Genomic DNA, 18,374 nt, shown 5'->3' with positions numbered 1-18,374 from the left:
TAGTCTGAGCAAGACTGAACTTGTATAGGTGATAGTCATGAAGACAATGTATGACAAAGTTTGTGAAGTGTCTTTTCTTCTTTCCTTGTCTTCATCTGTGGGTTAACATTGCACTCCTGACTACATTTACTCACAAGAAAATACCATTGATTTCAATAACGTTTAGCTTCAGTTAAACCTGCAATCCTATATACATGTGCCTGGAAATAAGTATCATTGAACTAAATGGGACATACTTGTGATTTTTCCTAGGATTGCACTATAAATTTGAATGAGAAAAGAGGATAAAGGTCTTTTCTGTCAAAAATCTGCTAGCAAAAGATAGGACATAACTGTGATTAAGCTCTTTGCAGAAAACTGGTCCAGCATTATTGATATCCTTTTTGATAGACCTAATAACTATTTGAAAATCGCTAGTAAGCATGCAAAGGAAAGAATAACAGACTAATCATATGATTTTTGTGCTGCCCATGACTCACTGTATGTGGGTGTTTTTCGGGTTGGTAAAACCAAGAACCCAATTTCAGTAAAGTTTCTGTAAATGCAACTGAATTAGGAAAGAGGCTGGAAAAACCCTGGTGTTGCCAACCAGTCCTTGCGGCTTTTAGTTTCAGATCCTTCCAACACATTTTGTCATTTTCTTTGGCTAGTTTGTCTTTTATAAGTATTTATTCAGGGAGCTGAACTTATTGAATATTTCCAGCCAATTGCTGAAATCTAGGGCTGGATCTAGACACATCAAATAAGTGTTTCAGTTTAAAGCATTGTAAATTTAAACAGGAAAAACAGGTAGAAAACAACAGGGCTCCACATTGCCATCTGGTGGCAAAATGTTATATCACATATACAACACATATAAATTGTTTTTTCTTTACCAATCTAGCTGAATCCTAGGATTGGCTTGACTAAGTTACTGCATTTAAATAGCTATCTATATCAGGTTTGCATTTTTAGGAATGGGTGTGTCACATGTATAGTTGGGTCCAAATACAGTATCTTGTCTATGACATCGAATGGATTCCCTTGGAAAATGGTGGACTCTCCTTCATTGGAGGTTTTTAGGCAGAAATTGGATGGCCATCTGTTATGGATGCTTTAACTGGAGTCCCGCATTGCAGGTAAAAAAAGGTAAAGGACCCCTGACAGTTAAGTCCAGTCGCGAACGGCTCTGGGGTTGCGGCGCTCATCTCGCTTTACTGGCTGAGGGAGCCAACGTTTGTCCACAAACAGTTTTTCCGGGTCATGTGGCCAGCATGACTAAGCCGCTTCTGGCGAACCAGAGCAGTGCACGGAAACGCCATTTACCTTCCCGCCGGAGCGGTACCTATTTATCTGCTTGCACTTTGACGTGCTTTTGAACTGCTAGGCATTGCAGGGGATTGAGCTAAATGACCTTCCCGTTCTACAATTAAATGACAAGAAAACAGACAAAATACTTTCTGAGCTGTTTTCTGTGTTTCCCCTTCATTTTAATAATGCAGCATGGTCCTTGCTTGTCTACAGCACTGACGCTCCATCCCATTTGGCCAATTCTGCTTTCTTCAGAGGCATTTTTGACAGGCAAACACCCCTTTGTTTCAGTAGGAAATGCAAGGGTGTCATTTCTGGATTTGCAGACAGCATTCATCTTTGCCAGTATACTCTGCTGTTTAATGTGGCAGAACAACAACTGTACAAGAGACTAAGTTAGTCTCCCATTCCCACCACCCTTCTGAGTAATACCCCTCCCCACCTTCTCACTATATAGAAGGATCTGGCAACTTCTGTTTCAGTGTATCTGAAGAAGTGTGCATGCACACGAAAGCTCATACAGTGGTGCCTCGCAAGACGAAATTAATTCGTTCCGCAAGTTTTGCCGTCTAGCGAATTTTTCATCTTGTGAAGCACGGTTTTAACGGTTTAACAAAGTCGCGAGACGTTTTCGTCTTGCGAAGCAAACCCATAGGGAAATTCGTCTTGCGAGGCAAATCGAAAACGGAAAAACCTTTCGTCTAGCGAGTTTTTTGTCTTGCGAGGCATTCGTCTTGCGAGGTACCACTGTACCAAGAACTAACTTAGTTGGTCTTTAAGGTGCTACTGGAAGGAATTTTTTTATTTTGACTATGGCAGACCAACACGGCTACCTATCTGTAACTGTACAAGAGACTGTCAGAACTAAATATCATGCTTCTGGCTTATCCAAACAAACAGCTGGGTAACCATGCTCTCTGAAGGAGTTGTTTCCAAGATCAGACCAGGGGGATCTGCTTTATGTTATTCCAAAGCTGCCACTGCTGCTGGTCTGACATTGCTCAGATCCAGTGCAAGGCAGAGTGATGTGTGACGCTGATGAATTTTAGTACTGAACTTTGAGTTTTTGGCTTTCAACAATGATGTTGTTCCTTATGTTCAGTGGCTATTAGCCCTGATAGCTAAGTGAAACTTCAGTGTTTAGAGGCAGTGCATATCTGAACACCAGATGTTAGGGCCAAACAATTGAAAAGGATTGTTGTCTTCAAGCCCTGCATATAAGGTTTCCTTAGACGTATCCCATTAACCACAGTTCTTGTTACATTCCTGGAGCTCCAAATAAAACCTTTGAAACCAAAATAAAAAGGCACATGGCAATTAACTACCTAAGCTAGAACTTAGCTCTTGCTACTGAACTCCCCTCTCTTCAAAATTATATGGACAACTTCTTTTTATTAATTTGTGTCTAGAGCACAATATACTTCTCTTTTTCCTTTCTGTTTTTGGAGAGATGGATTGTGTCTCTCTGCGTTAACTTTTTTTAAGCTAATCCTTTTTTAGCTAATCACTTGGAAAGTGGAGGTGCCCCTCCAGATGTACCTCCACAAAACTTAAATTGAACACCCTCTCCAAAGCTGCCTCCAGCCTCTGAGAGTCCAATTAAAGGCACCAAATTAATTAGCTACTCCATTTCTCCCCTACATTTGCACTGTACAAGACTTGCACAGGGATAATTAAATAGTAAGTAGGGGGTACCTCAATACTTAAGGATTGAAGGATTTGTAATTTCATGTTCTTCAATTAAATTACAGAGGCATACTAATTGAGTGGCAGATATAAAGGTGGAAAACGAAAAAAACTGGCTTCTTAAAATTTGTCTTTAGTGAATTCTTTGATTTACGGATAGAATGGATGCCTGGACACACCTGTTTGATAAGTCTGTGCTAATAAGTTAATGCAACACACAGTAGTATCTTGTGGTATTTGCTAGCAAACATTTAAGCATTTAAATCTTATTTACTCAGTTGTCTGATAAATGCATATAATGCAGAATTAATGATGACAGAAGCCAATTTTTTAAAAGGAATCTGACTATGAGCACATAGCCTACATTTTAAGAAGCAATCTGTCCAGTGTTAACAAATTTTAGGTGAAGTGATAAAATGCACAGACGTCCCTCCGCCAAAGCTGCCAGGTCCCTGGTAAACAGCAAGCCAGGATATAGCTATACCACAAGTTTAATCATCATCTCCTTTCCTCAGGGAAGTCAAGTTCTGGGGTCAGCTCACCAAGGTATAAGACAGATGTTTGGTGTGTACATACACCCTCAGAGGTTATGCTCAAGTTTTGTTTTCCTTTAACACGTGTGCATAAAATGTTTTCTGGTAAGAGAAGCTACACTTACATTGGAGCAGTTTTAAAGCATCCTGGTTTTGATAGATAAAAGCCATTTCAAATGAAATTTTGGTGCTAAAAATTGAAATTTTCAAACGGCTGCTGTGTCAATAAATCTCCTATTCATAAAAATGATGCTGTATAGCACACTGACAAAGGAACTTCTGATGACATCAGGAAGGGGATTTCTGGTGTTTAGTCTGTCACAGCTGGTGGGCTCAGAAGGATGAAAGCCCAGTTTATCCTGGTCTGCCCAAGATGAAGCAATACTTTATAGTCTCAGTGACAGAGGCATACTGGCAAGGAACACTACACAATGTTTTTTGGCTGTTCCTGACTCAGTACACAGAGAAATCCCTAATGTTAAGACTGGAACATAATTCACATATGGGGTTTTGCAACCAACCAAATGATAAAAGGCTACAGATAATCCAGGTTCTCTCTTTTTGTTTAAGAAATGCTTGTTAAAGGACTTTACATACAGGGTCTGATGCATTTTGAACCTTCTCATATGTCCAAGTGCAGCTTTATGTAATGTGGGATACTGGGGTGTTTCTCTCAGCTGGCTGGCATTCTGTCCCAATAATTAAGAAACAGTAATGTGCTGGAGCATGTACAATCTTAATTGCCGTGAATGAGACAGAAACTAGCACTCACAGCTGTTCCTGCCCTCAAGATTTACTAAGAAACAAACCGATACTGGCTGTGATTTATAACTTAGAAAAAACTTCATCCTCGGTGGAGATGGGGACGAATAATAGGAATATAGTTAAATACTGTAAACATTTTTCAGTGTTGTCATTTGATTCATTTTACATGCGACTGTAATTTGTTTTAGCTGTTTTTAATGCTGAATTTAATGTTGCCGTAACCCACCCTAGGATCTGCTGGTGAAGGGCAAGTAATAAATTTAGTAATAATTCTCCATTTGGGCATGTCCTGCTGGGTTTGTATTACTTCATAGCAGCAACTACATTCAGGATGTCAAACCCACAGTTGCACTATAAACAGTGCATTGCCTGTCAGTCCCTAAGCCTGCAGGCCAAGTGATTCTGCATTGTAGTTACTGAATCCTCTCCCCTTTTGTCATGATAAACTTCCTTTTTTGCCAGTTTGGTTTACAGTGATGTGTTTGCACTTTTGTTCTAACTACTCTTTCTTTTTCTTGGTAGGTCTCTTCCTTATCCTAGGCTTGATCTTATACCCTGCTGGCTGGGGTTGTCAGAAGGCAATAGACTATTGCGGACATTATGCTTCGGCTTATAAACTTGGTGACTGTTCGCTGGGCTGGGCTTTCTACACTGCAATTGGTGGCACTGTTCTGACATTCATCTGCGCAGTCTTCTCCGCCCAAGCTGAAATCGCCACCTCCAGTGACAAAGTACAGGAAGAAATTGAAGAAGGGAAAAGTCTTATCTGTCTCCTTTAATGACTCAAGAGAACCTTTACATGTCTCAGCAGAATTGGCTTCTAAGTGGACTTCTAAATGAACTGATGCCAAGGCACACACAAAAGCCTTTTGGAGCTCAAGCAGTATAGTGTCACTTAATAGACATGGAGGACTATCAGCAGCATAAGAAGAAAACGTTACTTTGTCAGCTTCACATCACCTGGCTGCAGTGGAAGGATGCTACAACATGCTGTTGGCTCCAAGTTTGTATGAACAGTGCCTAATGGTTTTGGAAATGCTCAGTTCTACTTGTATGTTCACCACTATGAAGGATTGCAGAGGAATCCTTGGAAGGATATTGCTGAATACAAGTCAATATGTTTCCACTATGTACAGAAAGATAATGTAACCAGGCTTCAAGTTCAAAGGTTTTAGATGTCACCTTGGTGCCATCCCTACAGCAGTTTCTTCGGGATGCATTTAGAAAAGCCTATCTTGTTGAAATAGCACATGGGGAAAACTTGGGTACAGGAAATATGCAGGGATTCCAAATGAAGCTTGCAAGGAAGGGATTTTCATAGGCTGGGGCTTGTAAGCAATACTTTGCCCAGTAAACATGTGAAATAGATTGCTGTAGTCAGAACAAGTACAGTATACAGCAGCCGCCAGAATGAAAGCTAAATTATTTTGGGCTCATAAGCACAGGTAGTACTAGTAATATGCGATTGATTTAGCTGTATAAATGTAGATAGGTGAAGCAAGTCTTAGGAAGTAGTAATGGTAGTACTTAGGCCCCAAAGGTGTACCTCCTAGTGGAAGTGTAGACCTTAATCCACCTTCAAGGACAGTAGCAAGCAGAGTACCGGTGCCCACAGGGTACCTCCAATGCCTCTTCTCGCCATTCCAAGTACAGTGCCATTGCGTTCATCTTGCCTGAGATTATGTGCCTAAAATAGCCGCATCATCACCTAAGGACAGACTCTATTAAGGTCTGATGCTTTTGAAATATCTTTTTACAGCTATATTGCATGCTGATGATTATAATCAGCTCAATGATTTTCCAGAGGTGATCTTTTTCTGCAAGACAGTGCATACATACACTTCTGTAATTTTTCTACAAGCCTAAGAATTTTTGAAACCCATTAAAACAAAATATAATGGTGCTGTCATAATGACGGGTTAACTGATGGCTAATATTCAGATGTTCATGTATCAGATTAGCCTTATTAACTTTGATCTCTCATATTTTACCTTTTGATAGGAAGAACGTGCAGCAGTTGGAGGCCAAGATGCTAGACTAAAAATTTACATCAAAACCACTAATGATAACCACTTATGTCTACCATAGCTTCTAAAATTAAGAAAATTGAAATTTCCAGTAACAAGGAATGTATTTTAGAGTATCTACCCCTCTAACTCAGGTTTATTGTGCATGGCTGCTGCTTCTTTAACCACTGCTACAAAAATGAGTAACAACTATGTACATACAAATTTTGTGGGGGTATTACCAACTATGCTGATATGTTCAGTACCAGCAGTGCCGATTAAGACACTATCTTGGACAACGAAAGTTTGCTTTCTTTTGCAGAGCTGCTGCTACTTCTTCCACAATTTCTCCTGTTCAAAAACTTGTGGACATTCCAATTAGCAAGAGCATAAAAGGGTGATGCACTACCCACACACATTATGATTAATACAAACATGCATTAAGACTTTAGAAGTGTGATGACAACAGTAAGTCTTCCTACTATAAAGATAGGGTCTTATAAAACAACTACCAACAACCAAGTTCACCTAACCTGAAAACCCAAACATTGTAAACACTGTTCCATCGTTTGCAGAGTGGTAGATTACTTGCGACCCAAGCCAAATGCAGCCTACTTTTGTGTCTCTGCCAGGTGCTTAACAACCCTTGTTCATTTTTGTAGCTTTAAGCAGGTAGCACATAAAGAAAGGTTTGCCAGGTCCTAGTAACCAAAACACAGTTGTGGACTATGCTTGGCTTGATAGGTCACAAGCTGCACAGGTCTGAGGAAGACTCTCTCATTCTAGAACATGGTGGGCTTCTCCTATTTAAAAGGGCTCCCTCTTAATGCACATGGAGTGTCCATGCTGATGTTCTTTAGTTTGCTCTCCTTTTTGGTACTGCAGCAGCAAAAAACCTCTGGATTGAAATAGTGAGGTTCAATTAGAGCTAACCTTTTTAGCTCTAAAAATAATGCATATTCAATAAGGACACAGGGCTAATGAAATATTTGTTTGGCAGAATCAATTTTATCACAGGATATGATCTTGGCACATTTCACATGGATAATTTTTATATCTGAAGCTGCCCCCCCCCCCGAATACTGCTGTAATTATTGTGGCTGTGATCCAGGTGTGTAGTTACTCCAAGTCAGAATATGCATTCTGTTTCCCCCTTTTAAAAATACAATTGCTCTCACAATTTTTCTTTAATTTCCTTCTCCCCCAAATGGCAGTTTGGCGATAAGAGCAAGAGCTGTTAAAAAGAAGAGTGCTGGTTCAATAATTTGTTTCACATCTCTTCCCCATTTATTGTTAAGTTGCTCTTGCACTTAACCTCCATACTGATTTTTGAGATACAAACATTTGAAGGTAATTGAGGGATAACACTAAGATTTCTATCTCTTTCTCTAGGGAAACTATCATGGGATTTCAAACTAACAGCTTCCAGCCTAGAATTGAAGTGGTAAAATCAGAAATTAATGTGTCTAGAGAGTGAGAGTGTGCACAGTTTAGAGAGTGAGAGTGTGCACAGTTGAAATTAAAGCTTTTATGGAACAGATTAGTAGTATATGGGGCTCTTGAAAAGTGTTTTAAGGAATTCATTGATGTAACAAACCATTATTTACTTGGTCTCTCACATTTCCAACTGCCCTTTTAGTAAGGGTTCCAAATGAGCATGCCAACTTTAGACAATACACTGAAGTGCTGCAGTGTTTAAAGCAAAAAATGTCATCTTAAAAAAGAGAAAGTTTCCCCCCACGTTGAATTGAACAGCAGTTAAAATAAAATCATAAAAGCTGCAGTTGGCAAGAACTTCCTTGCAAATAGGTTTTTACTCCTGTTGGAAAGTAATAGAGGGAATGCTTCTAAGACACTTCCTATGACTCAGGTATGTATCTAAAACCAGCAGCTTTTTTGCTTTGTAAAAATAAATCACATGCACATATGATTGAGCAATGGATCAATCCTATGTGTTTTAGACAATGATTTAAAAGGTAAAATAATTCTTTAGTTGTGCAATGGCTAATATTTCAAAATCCAGTATGGTAGATACAGCTTTAACCAACACTCAAGTGGCATTTGGTCTAGTTATAAACTCTACATTCTAATGTACATGAGCCACAGAATTGCAGACTATAAGTGAAGTTTCTATAATAACATGGACTGAAAGCACAGTAACCTAGAAGTGTGTGCATTATGAAACTTAGGCCCTGGCAAATCTTACCACATAATTGGGAAGTTTAAAATGAATTTAACATCCCATCCTACTAAGATGATGCTTTACTGTGTTATTACAGCTACCACCTAGCAAGAACTTGTATTTGTTGCTTACCTATAAAACACGGGTATGAATGGTTCCATGGTCAAAAACAAGCCGAGTCCTGCCCATCATGTATTGTAATAAGCTCTAAAGGGACAAGCATTTTCTCTGCTGGAAAGCTTACCAGAAAGTCCGATCTCAGTAATACGCAGGCACAATTCCTTATGTGAGGCTATATATTACAGTATTGTGGAAAGAGGGAGAGAACTCAAGGAAAATCTAGTTTAAACAAAATTTCCAATGGCATAGTTCAGATTTCAGCCACTGAAATAGTTCAGCCCGTTCTTTTGCAAATAAGCACATCAGTAACCAAACACTGGCATTCCTTACATGGCATAATGCATCTTTCTTATGGTTGAAATATATCCTAAGTTTCATATAAACTTATATTTCATAAATTCCAAGAAATATTTCATAATTCCAAGAAAACTTACAGCATGGTTTTACACCCATTGCTATCAACACAGCTTTGTGTTTCCTTGGATAGAAGCTTTATTGCCAGTCACAAGGTTTAAATCTATGTACAAGGAATCTTGAAAGTTTTCCAGACTACATCCTGTGGCTTAAGAAAGATTTTGAGTTTTACCTCTAAACAAACTGCAAGGACCCCTTTTTATAAAGTATTTTGCCTTCACAAGATGACATATATGTGAATGCTTCTTAGTGTGTGCTATATTAACTCAAGAAATTGTGTTTTAAACCTGTGTTCTAAACAGCTCAAAATGTGTAAACAAAACTTAACAAATTATTTCTTAAATAGCTGCGGCTGAATCATTTTTGTAAACATTTACTGTATTGTGTTATGTGCCACTGCTTTCCAGAGGGTAAAAATTTAAAGATTCACATGGCGTGAGATGTGCAATAACAATAAGGAAAAAGAGAGGTTGAAAGGGACAAAGGTATTCCAAAGGCAAATACAGCTAAACTAATTCTATTTCATATTTATCAGATGCCAACCATGTCCTGTAAAATCCCTCATTGGAATGAAAGTGGGGTTAACAATAATTGGAATGATGGATTTCCAGCATCTCCTGAACTCTGGGAAATCCAGGCCTACTTATTTATAGCCTAAATGTGAAGGATTGTTTAGCAAGTAGCAAGCTCATCAACATAAAAGGAACAAGAGAGGAATGTTTGAAGCTCTATAGTCAGCTAAACATAGTAAAGGATGTTGTTGAGCTGTATTGCTAATTTAATTTGTCTACAATATAGTAATTTCTTTGCCTAATAAACAGTTATTAACCCTTTAAGTTTTCTGAGAAATCATTTCTGATTTTGACAAGCCTGATATTACTAGTTTGGGAGCATACAGTTGTTTTTAAAGTTTGGTTTAATCTGTATTTTTTAGAAATTTAAATTGTATTAATAGTGATGTGTTTGCCACTCAGTGCTCATTGGAAGAAGGTGAGGAATATAAATCCAATTACTTAATAATTCCTGAAAGACACACAAGCCAAGTTATCCATGCAACAGGAGAGGAACTACAAGAATGAGATTGCCATTGGCTTCTGATTGAATGCGAAAGGAAGAGCAGGTAACTTTGTACCAGTGAATAGTTGTACTGTTGGTTGTAACCATTGAAAACCAAAAGAGAAAGAGAACAAAGGCAATCAGTTGGAGGCATTTAACAGTTGTATTTTCTAGTACCAATCTGATAACTAAAAATTGTTGGTGTAATTAGGAGAAATGGGTGAAATTGCAGTAAGTGTTTGGACCATGTCTAGTAGCTACTGATAGTTTCCACCAATTAGACTACATCTCCTAGCACAACCTTGGCCAGAAGCTTAGTGAGTTTCAGAGACATACTCTCAAGGAGCCTTTTCAGGCCAGCTCTAGGGAAAACATATCAAAAGCAGCACTCAACCTGTCTTCCCAAAGACCTGTGGATAAAGAACTTGAACAAAACCTTGTGAAATATTCCTAGACATCTCAATAACCATGCATGAGGAATATTTTAGTGAGGAAAACTCATTTTTAAACCAATGAAGCCAGATGTCCAAAGTATTTAAAAAAAAAAACATTTATTTGAGAGAGGGAGGAAGAAAAATGAAGGCACCAAATCAAACATACTTGAAATGAAAGCAAAAATTTAGTTTAGTTTAGATACATGTTAGCTTAGTTCAATTTAGTTTTGATATGGGTTACCTGCTTGAGCAGTCTTGGGTTTAGGAGCATGCACAGAATTCTTTGCAGAGTAGATGATGAGGGAGTACCTTTGGCCATCTGGCTGGATAGCTCCAAAAGACAAAAATGAGGTTTTTGGGAGCCCATATTTATGGGAGCCTGAGACTAGTACAAGCCAATCTCTTAGTTGTCACTGTGGCGTTCTTTTGTCCAATCATTATATACACTCAATCTCTGATGTTAGTTGTCTTTGCAGAATGCAGCAGTTATATATAGCAACAAAGAGCAAGAATTGAGTAGCTGAACAATGAACACATTTTGCTGCATCCTGTCCAGCAACCTGTTCTCACAGTGGCCAACCAAATGCCTGCAATCCCCTGTAACTGGTATTTAGAGGCATTACAACACCATCAGGCTTACGTAGCTACTGATAGCTCTATCCTCCATGAATCTGTCTAATTCCCTTTTAAAGCCATTCAAGTTGGTAGCCATCTCTATATCTTTTGGGGAGTCGGTTCCACTAACTCAGCCATCTGAAGGCCTACCTGTTCTGACTCTCCCACCATTCTGCTTTATTGGATCACCTCAACTTCTATTGAGGTATTGAGGCGGCGGTCTTATTTTCTCCACACAATGCATAATTTTATAAACCTCTGTAATGCCCCCCTATATTTCCCCCCTCCCCCAAAGTCCCAAACACTGTAATCTTTCCTTATAGTGGAGTTGCTCCAGTCTCCTTGTTCCCTTTGGTTGCCCTCTTCTATACCTGTTCCAGCTCTACAATATTCCATAAATTGTACAGCTTATTCCAGAAGTTTCCCACATATAAAACTTGTGACCCACCTGTAGCTGCTCAGTTATACACTGTGACCTGTTATAGAAGACACCAGAATAACAGAGCACTGTGAATTAATGATGATGTTAGTTCTGTCTTTATAAGGTCTCCATAGTATGCACACAGAGCCTCTCGTCACACAGCGTTTAGAAAGACACAATCAGGGCTTTTACAACATTTCCATAGCACCCAACCCTTGTAAAGGCATATCAAACATGGCTTTCAATTTAGCTGTAGCTTGCTGTGTGGCACACAAGGCAGGTTTTGAAAAGTGCAAACCAAGGAAAAAAGGCCCACAGCTGTATCTGGTTATATACTTTCCTGCATTGTGGCCACTATCAGTAAACTTTATTGCTACATTCATAAAGGACTCACAGTAGAGAAATTGACCCTCCACAGCAGTGACAAAGCGATCCGGATATAAAAAATACCAGCAAAGGTTTGTTTTCAGAGGTTTCAGTTTACTTCCAACAAGTTCCCAGACAAAATTTAATACTCCTAGTTTTCGTCAGTACCGACAAATCATTATCTTTAAAGTTTCCAATTTACATCACAAAACCAAAACACACCAACTATTACTGGGTGTTCTTTAAACCATTCCCAGTTCTAATTGTATCAGTTTGTTGTTCTGGTAATTGACATATTTTTCCCACTGCAGCAGATCACAGAATTTATATACAGATTACAAAAAAAACAACCCCGATCCAGCTCTAGTTGTGCATAGTTACATGTGACTAGTAGTGCCAGAATCTGGATCAAATGCACAGTCACACATCAGTTTTTCAGTAATGTGCCAAGGTGACTTACAACATATGAAATAATGAAATAAATCCGTAAGGCATTAAAACCGCAATAAAACCAATCAAGTAATTTCTGCCTCTGTGTAACTACATATGACTAGAGCTGGGGGGGGGGGAGAAATATGTGATACATTCTGTACACATTAACCCTCTTGCATTTTAGCTTGCCTTTTACAAAAATTTCCTACTTGAGTTTTAAAACTATACAGAGCAAACAATTAGGAAACATTTTTATTCTATATCACTGAGTTAATACAATAAATATGTAGAACCTTTGAACTACCCAGACATGCAACATCAGAGGATCTGTGTGCATTTGTACAGAACCATGACATTCATCAGGATGGCAAAGCATTGTTAGGAATTTACAAAATATACAGATACCCCTCAGATAATCGACTCCAATGCCAAAACTATAGCGAAGAGTACTGACATTCCAGTGTTGAAACTCTGTATTTTGATCTAGCCACAACTGGATACTACAAAATGACTTAAATAATAGGTATATGATTTTTAACCGACATATTTTAATTCCGGTGCTAAATATTTTAACATACAACAGCCTTTTGCCAAAAACTAAAAATCAGAAGTTTTTGATTTAACCTTGATGGTTAATTTTCTAGATGATAATCTGTAAAATGGTACACATTAAAATCAACATATGTCGTCTTGTTTTCGTGAACCAAAATAGCTACAAGACTTATGCAAACTAGACTTGCATTTATCTATTTCAAGTTTCATTCTGCTTTATCCCCTGAGGAAAAAAAATATTCAAGAACAATTTATTGATTTTTAAACTATAATTAAAATTCATCTCCAACCCCAAATACAAGTTACAGGATTAGCAACAAAAATGTTATAGGGCAACAGAAGTAGGATGAAGGATTAAAATAAAATGTACATTAAAGAAAACTAAACTTTCTCTTACTAATCAAGGACTAAATACGTCAAATTCCTCACAACATCCATGATATGACTTGCCCTCTGTGTTAGGTATAGAAAACTGTTTACAAAATGTAATTCCCATATAGTCTATTTTCTAGTATTTGCTGTTGTGATTAAGCTGTCAAATTTATCCTGTTTATTCATATAAGGTAAAGTTTGTAATTTGAGATATATGAATATACCCCAGACATAGCTTTTAGACCATGCTGAATATTTTTCCAATAGTGGGTCAGATGAATAATACTTTTCCCAAATAAATATTGGATCAGAGTGTGTTAAGATTAGGACCAATATTGCAATACCTTTATGCAGTATATAAGAATTAAGAGTCTTTAATGACAGCAATTGAATGCTATTTGAAAAGTTAATCCAAGATATGTTCCAAGTTGCAATCCAATAATTCATATACTTCAGAATGTCAATGGGGGGATGACGACCTTAAAATGAGAGCTGATTACTCAGGATACAAAGATGAATTAAAAATGAAAAAACCTCTGTAACAAACATAGCTGATTATTACTGCACTGAAAACTCATCCTCAATCTGCATTTTATAAAATGCATTTATTCAGATTAAAAATCACACATAAAGGCTGAAGTATGTTAAAAAGAATTCAAGTACATAATTAAATTCCATTTTTAAATGCCTGATTAGAGACCATGGTTGTTTTTAAAGATTTCAGTAAGATACTGTATATTCAGATGTTTGTACAAGCAATAAACAGAGTGATTGACAAGGCTAAAGATTTAGTACCATTGTTAAACACAAGTGCACACTTAAAAAATGCCAGACTCCTTAAGCACAACAAAAATTCCACTGCATTTTAACACAGGTCAAAAAGGACTAGCTATGGGAGTGTTCTAAATATTGGTTAATGGGTTCTCTTTATCAGTATGTTTTCCAAAGACATGAATACTGAAATTAAAAATAGCATATATAATCACTCAGATTCTATTAAACGTAATTCTCACTGCCTGTTGCATCACATATTATTTTGGTGAGACTATCTGTGCTCCAAAATTTCTGTAAGAAGACCACACACCATGAAAACAGATCCCAACAAATACTGTGACCATAGTGGTAGAGACAAATTCTGGACCAAAACACTAGCTCAGCATGGTCAAAACTGTTTCATGCAAACTCAGATTTTTATCAAAAGACCTATTATCCTAAAAAAAAGAAAGAAATTTACATTATCTATCATACTTATTTTAAGCTTACATTTGTCCTTCATCAGCTGCTGAAGCTATAAAGCAGCAGCCAAAATTTCATATTCAAGACCATCAGTTGCCCCATTCCTTACGTTAAGAAAATAGGGAATCAAGTTGTTATGAATAGAAGGAGTTAATCCAAAGTGCTCGTCTCAAGTCAAAATGAAAGTTTCCAGGGACAGCTATTGACAAGAACCCACCCCCCTTCGCCAAAAAAAATTAAAAAAAAAAATTCATTTGACGCCAGAAGTTGCCATATCAATTTCAGATTCACGGTTTTAAATTTTCACCAAATATAGCGTGCCTCCAAAAAGATGAGGAATAATAGAACCATTTTCAGTTAAGAGTAGTAGCCAGGAAGTACCTTTGATTGAATAAATAAGTGTACAAAGTAATGAAACAAGGACCTTTTCCTGTTTTAGCCCATGCACAGCCGAAGAGACATACATGCTGTGTGCATTTTTAACACAAGTCTTTAGGGAATATAAGTGACTGAAAAAGAAAATACAGCTGAAAATGGTAGTGATTTTTTTTCATTTCTTTTCGCTATATTTGGTTACCCTTGAAAGCATTTTGAGCAGCACTAGTTGCTGCTGTTGACGCAGCATTAGCTGCAGCAGTTTGTACAGTTTTGTTGGACATCACCCCCGTTGCAAATTCTTGTTGGGCCTTCTCAAAACTTGCTCCAGTTGTGCGGTAGAGACCATGTACCTGTGGAAGAAGCCCAGAGTGAAATGATGAGGCGTGTTTTCCAAAAAGAAAAAATCTTGCATACAGCACCTAGCAGAGTTTTAGGCACCAACATATTTGTAGCAAAAACAGCAATTCTGAAGATATTAAATCACTGGTTAAATTTCCCTTGCATTATGTTTCGTGTCTTTGCTTCAAAGCCCTCCAGTGTACATATTTGTTTCCTAGTAATTGTATCATCTATGATTTGAACTCCACAGCAGGTATGCAAAAGATATAAAGTGTGACCCCTAGTGGTTACAGAAAAACGACACACATGATTTCACAGATGCTGGACAGTTCAGCCTGAGTGGAGAGCTAAAAACTCAACACTTGCGAGGAATACCATGGGTGATTTTTGTCTCCATACGTCTCTCTGGTATGCTTTGCTCACTCTGGTTCCTCCTCTAACATTCATGGTCACTACTTTTTAGTCTCAAAATGAAATACCATAAGCTACTTGGGCACACACAGGGCATACTGATGCATTTCTTCCATTGAAAAAGCTCCTGTACTATTATTAACAATTTATGGGACATCAGAACATGTGTGTTGCCATCTGTTTCAATGATTATAATACCCAAATATCCCTCATCTATCTTGCCTTATTTTCATCTCATTTCTTTCAATGTAGGTCTTTCAGGACCTACATTGGCTCCGAGTACATTTCCGAGCACAATTCAAAGTGTTGGTGCTGACCTTTAAAGCTCTAAACAGCCTCGGCCCAGTATATCCTAAAGGAGCATCTCCACCCCCATCATTCAGCCCGGACACTGAGGACCAGCTCTGAGGGCCTTCTGGTGGTTCCCTCTCTGCGAGAAGCCAAGTTACAGGGAACCAGGCAGAGGGCCTTCTCAGTGGTGGTGCCTGCCCTGTGGAACGCCCTCCCATCAGATGTCAAGGAAATAAACAACTAGGGAAGTTTTTAATGTATGATGTTTTATTCTGTTTTTAATCTGTTGGGAACAGTCCAGAGTGGCTGGGAAACCCAGCCGGATTGGTGGGGTATAAATTAATTAATTAATTATTATTATTATTATTATTATTATTATTATTATTATTATTATTATTATTATTATTATTATTATATTTTTTGCAGCTTCTAAATGTTCATCTGCTCCCCCCCCCCCGCGCGCAAACAACCAGAAACCTTCCCCAACCTTGTGCCTTCCAGGTGTTTTGGACCACTACTTCCATCATCTCTGACCATTGGCCATGCTGACTAGCACTGATGGGAGGGCACCAGATTAGGAAAACCTGGCCTACACTCACAGAACTTTTATGTAAAATTAAAATGAAAGGCACTGAAGCATAAATTTTACTCTTTGATAATATATTATTTGATAGAAATCTCTAGGATCCTGATGTGCTCTTTTCACAAAAGCCATAAAAATAAGATAACTTCTACAGCTGGAGAAGAACAAGGGTGGGGAGTGGGGAGTGAAGAATCAAGCACATTCCAACTCAAATGAATTTGCAACAATTAAAATATCCATTTTCCAAATTTGATTCTGTGACATTTCTATCCATGACAATCTGCCCGAGTTAATAGAAATAAAGAAAGAAGTTAGCAGACTCCTTTGATTAACATCTGTGCGCAAACACAAAGCCTTCTATCAACAATATGGATTCAACAGACAGAAAACTTACCTTTTTAAACATTACTAGTGAGATGACAGCAGATGCTGTGAAAAGCGCTGCTATGATTATCATCATAATGCCTACTGGAATGCTAAGATTGAGCCCAGTGAGGGATGAAATCCATCCACTAAAGACAGGAGAGAGGTAAATAACAAAAGAGAGGTAAATAACGTACACATGCCCCAATATGATACATCTTGAAATACCATAGCTATTGTTTCTTTCACTAAAATCCTTACAGGAAATTACTGGAGTATTTGGGGAGCCAAGCACAACTAAGGTTTTGAAAGCATTTTAGGTTGACTCTAGAAACAGTAAGGCAGTTCACTTTGAATTATCTTGAAATTCACTTTTCACTATTCCTTGAACAATCTTGTGGAACTACTGTTCTCTCTAATTATACAGAAAGTTTGGCAACCTTGATATAAAGTTTCCTTCAAAATCTCTTCACAAATTGCCTTTCAAAAACAGAGGTGGTGGTGTTTTCTAAGTTTTGTTTTGGCTGCTACCAAATAGGTCAAAACGAAACATCAGCAGGAAGCATCTAACATGCTAGGTGCAAACGTCAGCAGACAGCTGGACATTATAATTCACTCAGCACAAACTTGTCCTAATGGACAAGTCCAGATACACTTCAACAACCTTAGTTTTTTGCTCATCAACTATGCCAAAACTGTGCCTCCTCAGCCTCCCACCTGGTTATGGGGCTGGGCTCTTGATGCCTCCGGCCACTTTGTTCTGAATTTGCAGTGAGGGCTCAGCAGGCAGACATGTTATAGCCTATCTACATACAACTGACAGACCAGTTGTGATGACAAAGTGCTTGGAATGCCCAGGATCAAGGTGCACTAGGACTGGGATTTGAAATTCTCTTATACAATTCTTAAATTGTTTATTTAATTTATGAATTGCTTACCATAAAACATTCTGAAGAGATTTAACAATAAAAGCATATATAAAAACAGAATGGGATGAAAGTCTCCACTTAAAGGGCTTGTTAGAAAAGGAAGATCTTAAATAGGTGTTGAATAGACAATAGAGATGGTCCCTGTCAGACATGTAATGGGAAGATGTTCCAAAGGGTAGGTATTGCACCACTGAAGGTCTAATTCCTATGTTATACAGAATGGACTTCCTGATGGTATGATATCTATAGGAGGTATCTAACCTGCATAGGTATCTATACCAGTATTGGCACCTTGAGCTTAGCCTGATAGCTGGTAGCCGGTGAATTCTTTCAGCAGTGATATTCTGCCCTAATGAGCAGCTGAGCCACTGCATTTTTGTACTAGCTGCAACTTCCAAACCAACCTCAAGGGTAAGCCACACAGAGCACATTGAAGTAAACCGGCCTGGAGATTACCAGCACGTAGATGACAGTGGTCCAACTATTCTGGCTGAGAAACAGCTGTAACTGTAGGCATGTGGCTTAAGTGTCATCTACACACCATGGACATCTGGATGATATATTGTTGGTGCAAATCAATAATGGACTTTTTGGTACACA

At 38.2% G+C, this 18,374-nt stretch overlaps 2 protein-coding genes across 2 annotated transcripts in view; one reads left to right on the top strand and one right to left on the bottom strand.

Moving 5' to 3' along the window:
- LHFPL2 (LHFPL tetraspan subfamily member 2) overlaps positions 1 to 9,832 on the top strand; it is a 63,703-nt gene extending 53,871 nt beyond the window's left edge. Inside the window, exon 3 of the mRNA XM_081213227.1 lies at positions 4,797 to 9,832. Within this exon, the coding sequence (XP_081069353.1) occupies positions 4,797 to 5,053 (257 nt within the window). The 3' untranslated portion in view covers positions 5,054 to 9,832. The remainder of the gene's footprint in view (positions 1 to 4,796) is intronic.
- Positions 9,833 to 11,652: 1,820 nt separating this feature from the next.
- Positions 11,653 to 18,374, bottom strand: part of SCAMP1 (secretory carrier membrane protein 1) — a 31,237-nt gene continuing 24,515 nt past the window's right edge. Inside the window, exons 8-9 of the mRNA XM_081213155.1 lie at positions 16,877 to 16,994; positions 11,653 to 15,208 (exon numbers count right to left, since the gene is read on the bottom strand). Of these exons, the coding sequence (XP_081069281.1) occupies positions 15,044 to 15,208; positions 16,877 to 16,994 (283 nt within the window). The 3' untranslated portion in view covers positions 11,653 to 15,043. The remainder of the gene's footprint in view (positions 15,209 to 16,876; positions 16,995 to 18,374) is intronic.

Source organism: Podarcis bocagei (assembly GCF_964188305.1).
Source record: "Podarcis bocagei genome assembly, chromosome: 11".
Taxonomy (NCBI): domain Eukaryota; kingdom Metazoa; phylum Chordata; class Lepidosauria; order Squamata; family Lacertidae; genus Podarcis; species Podarcis bocagei.
This window is presented reverse-complemented; position numbering and strand designations above follow the sequence as displayed.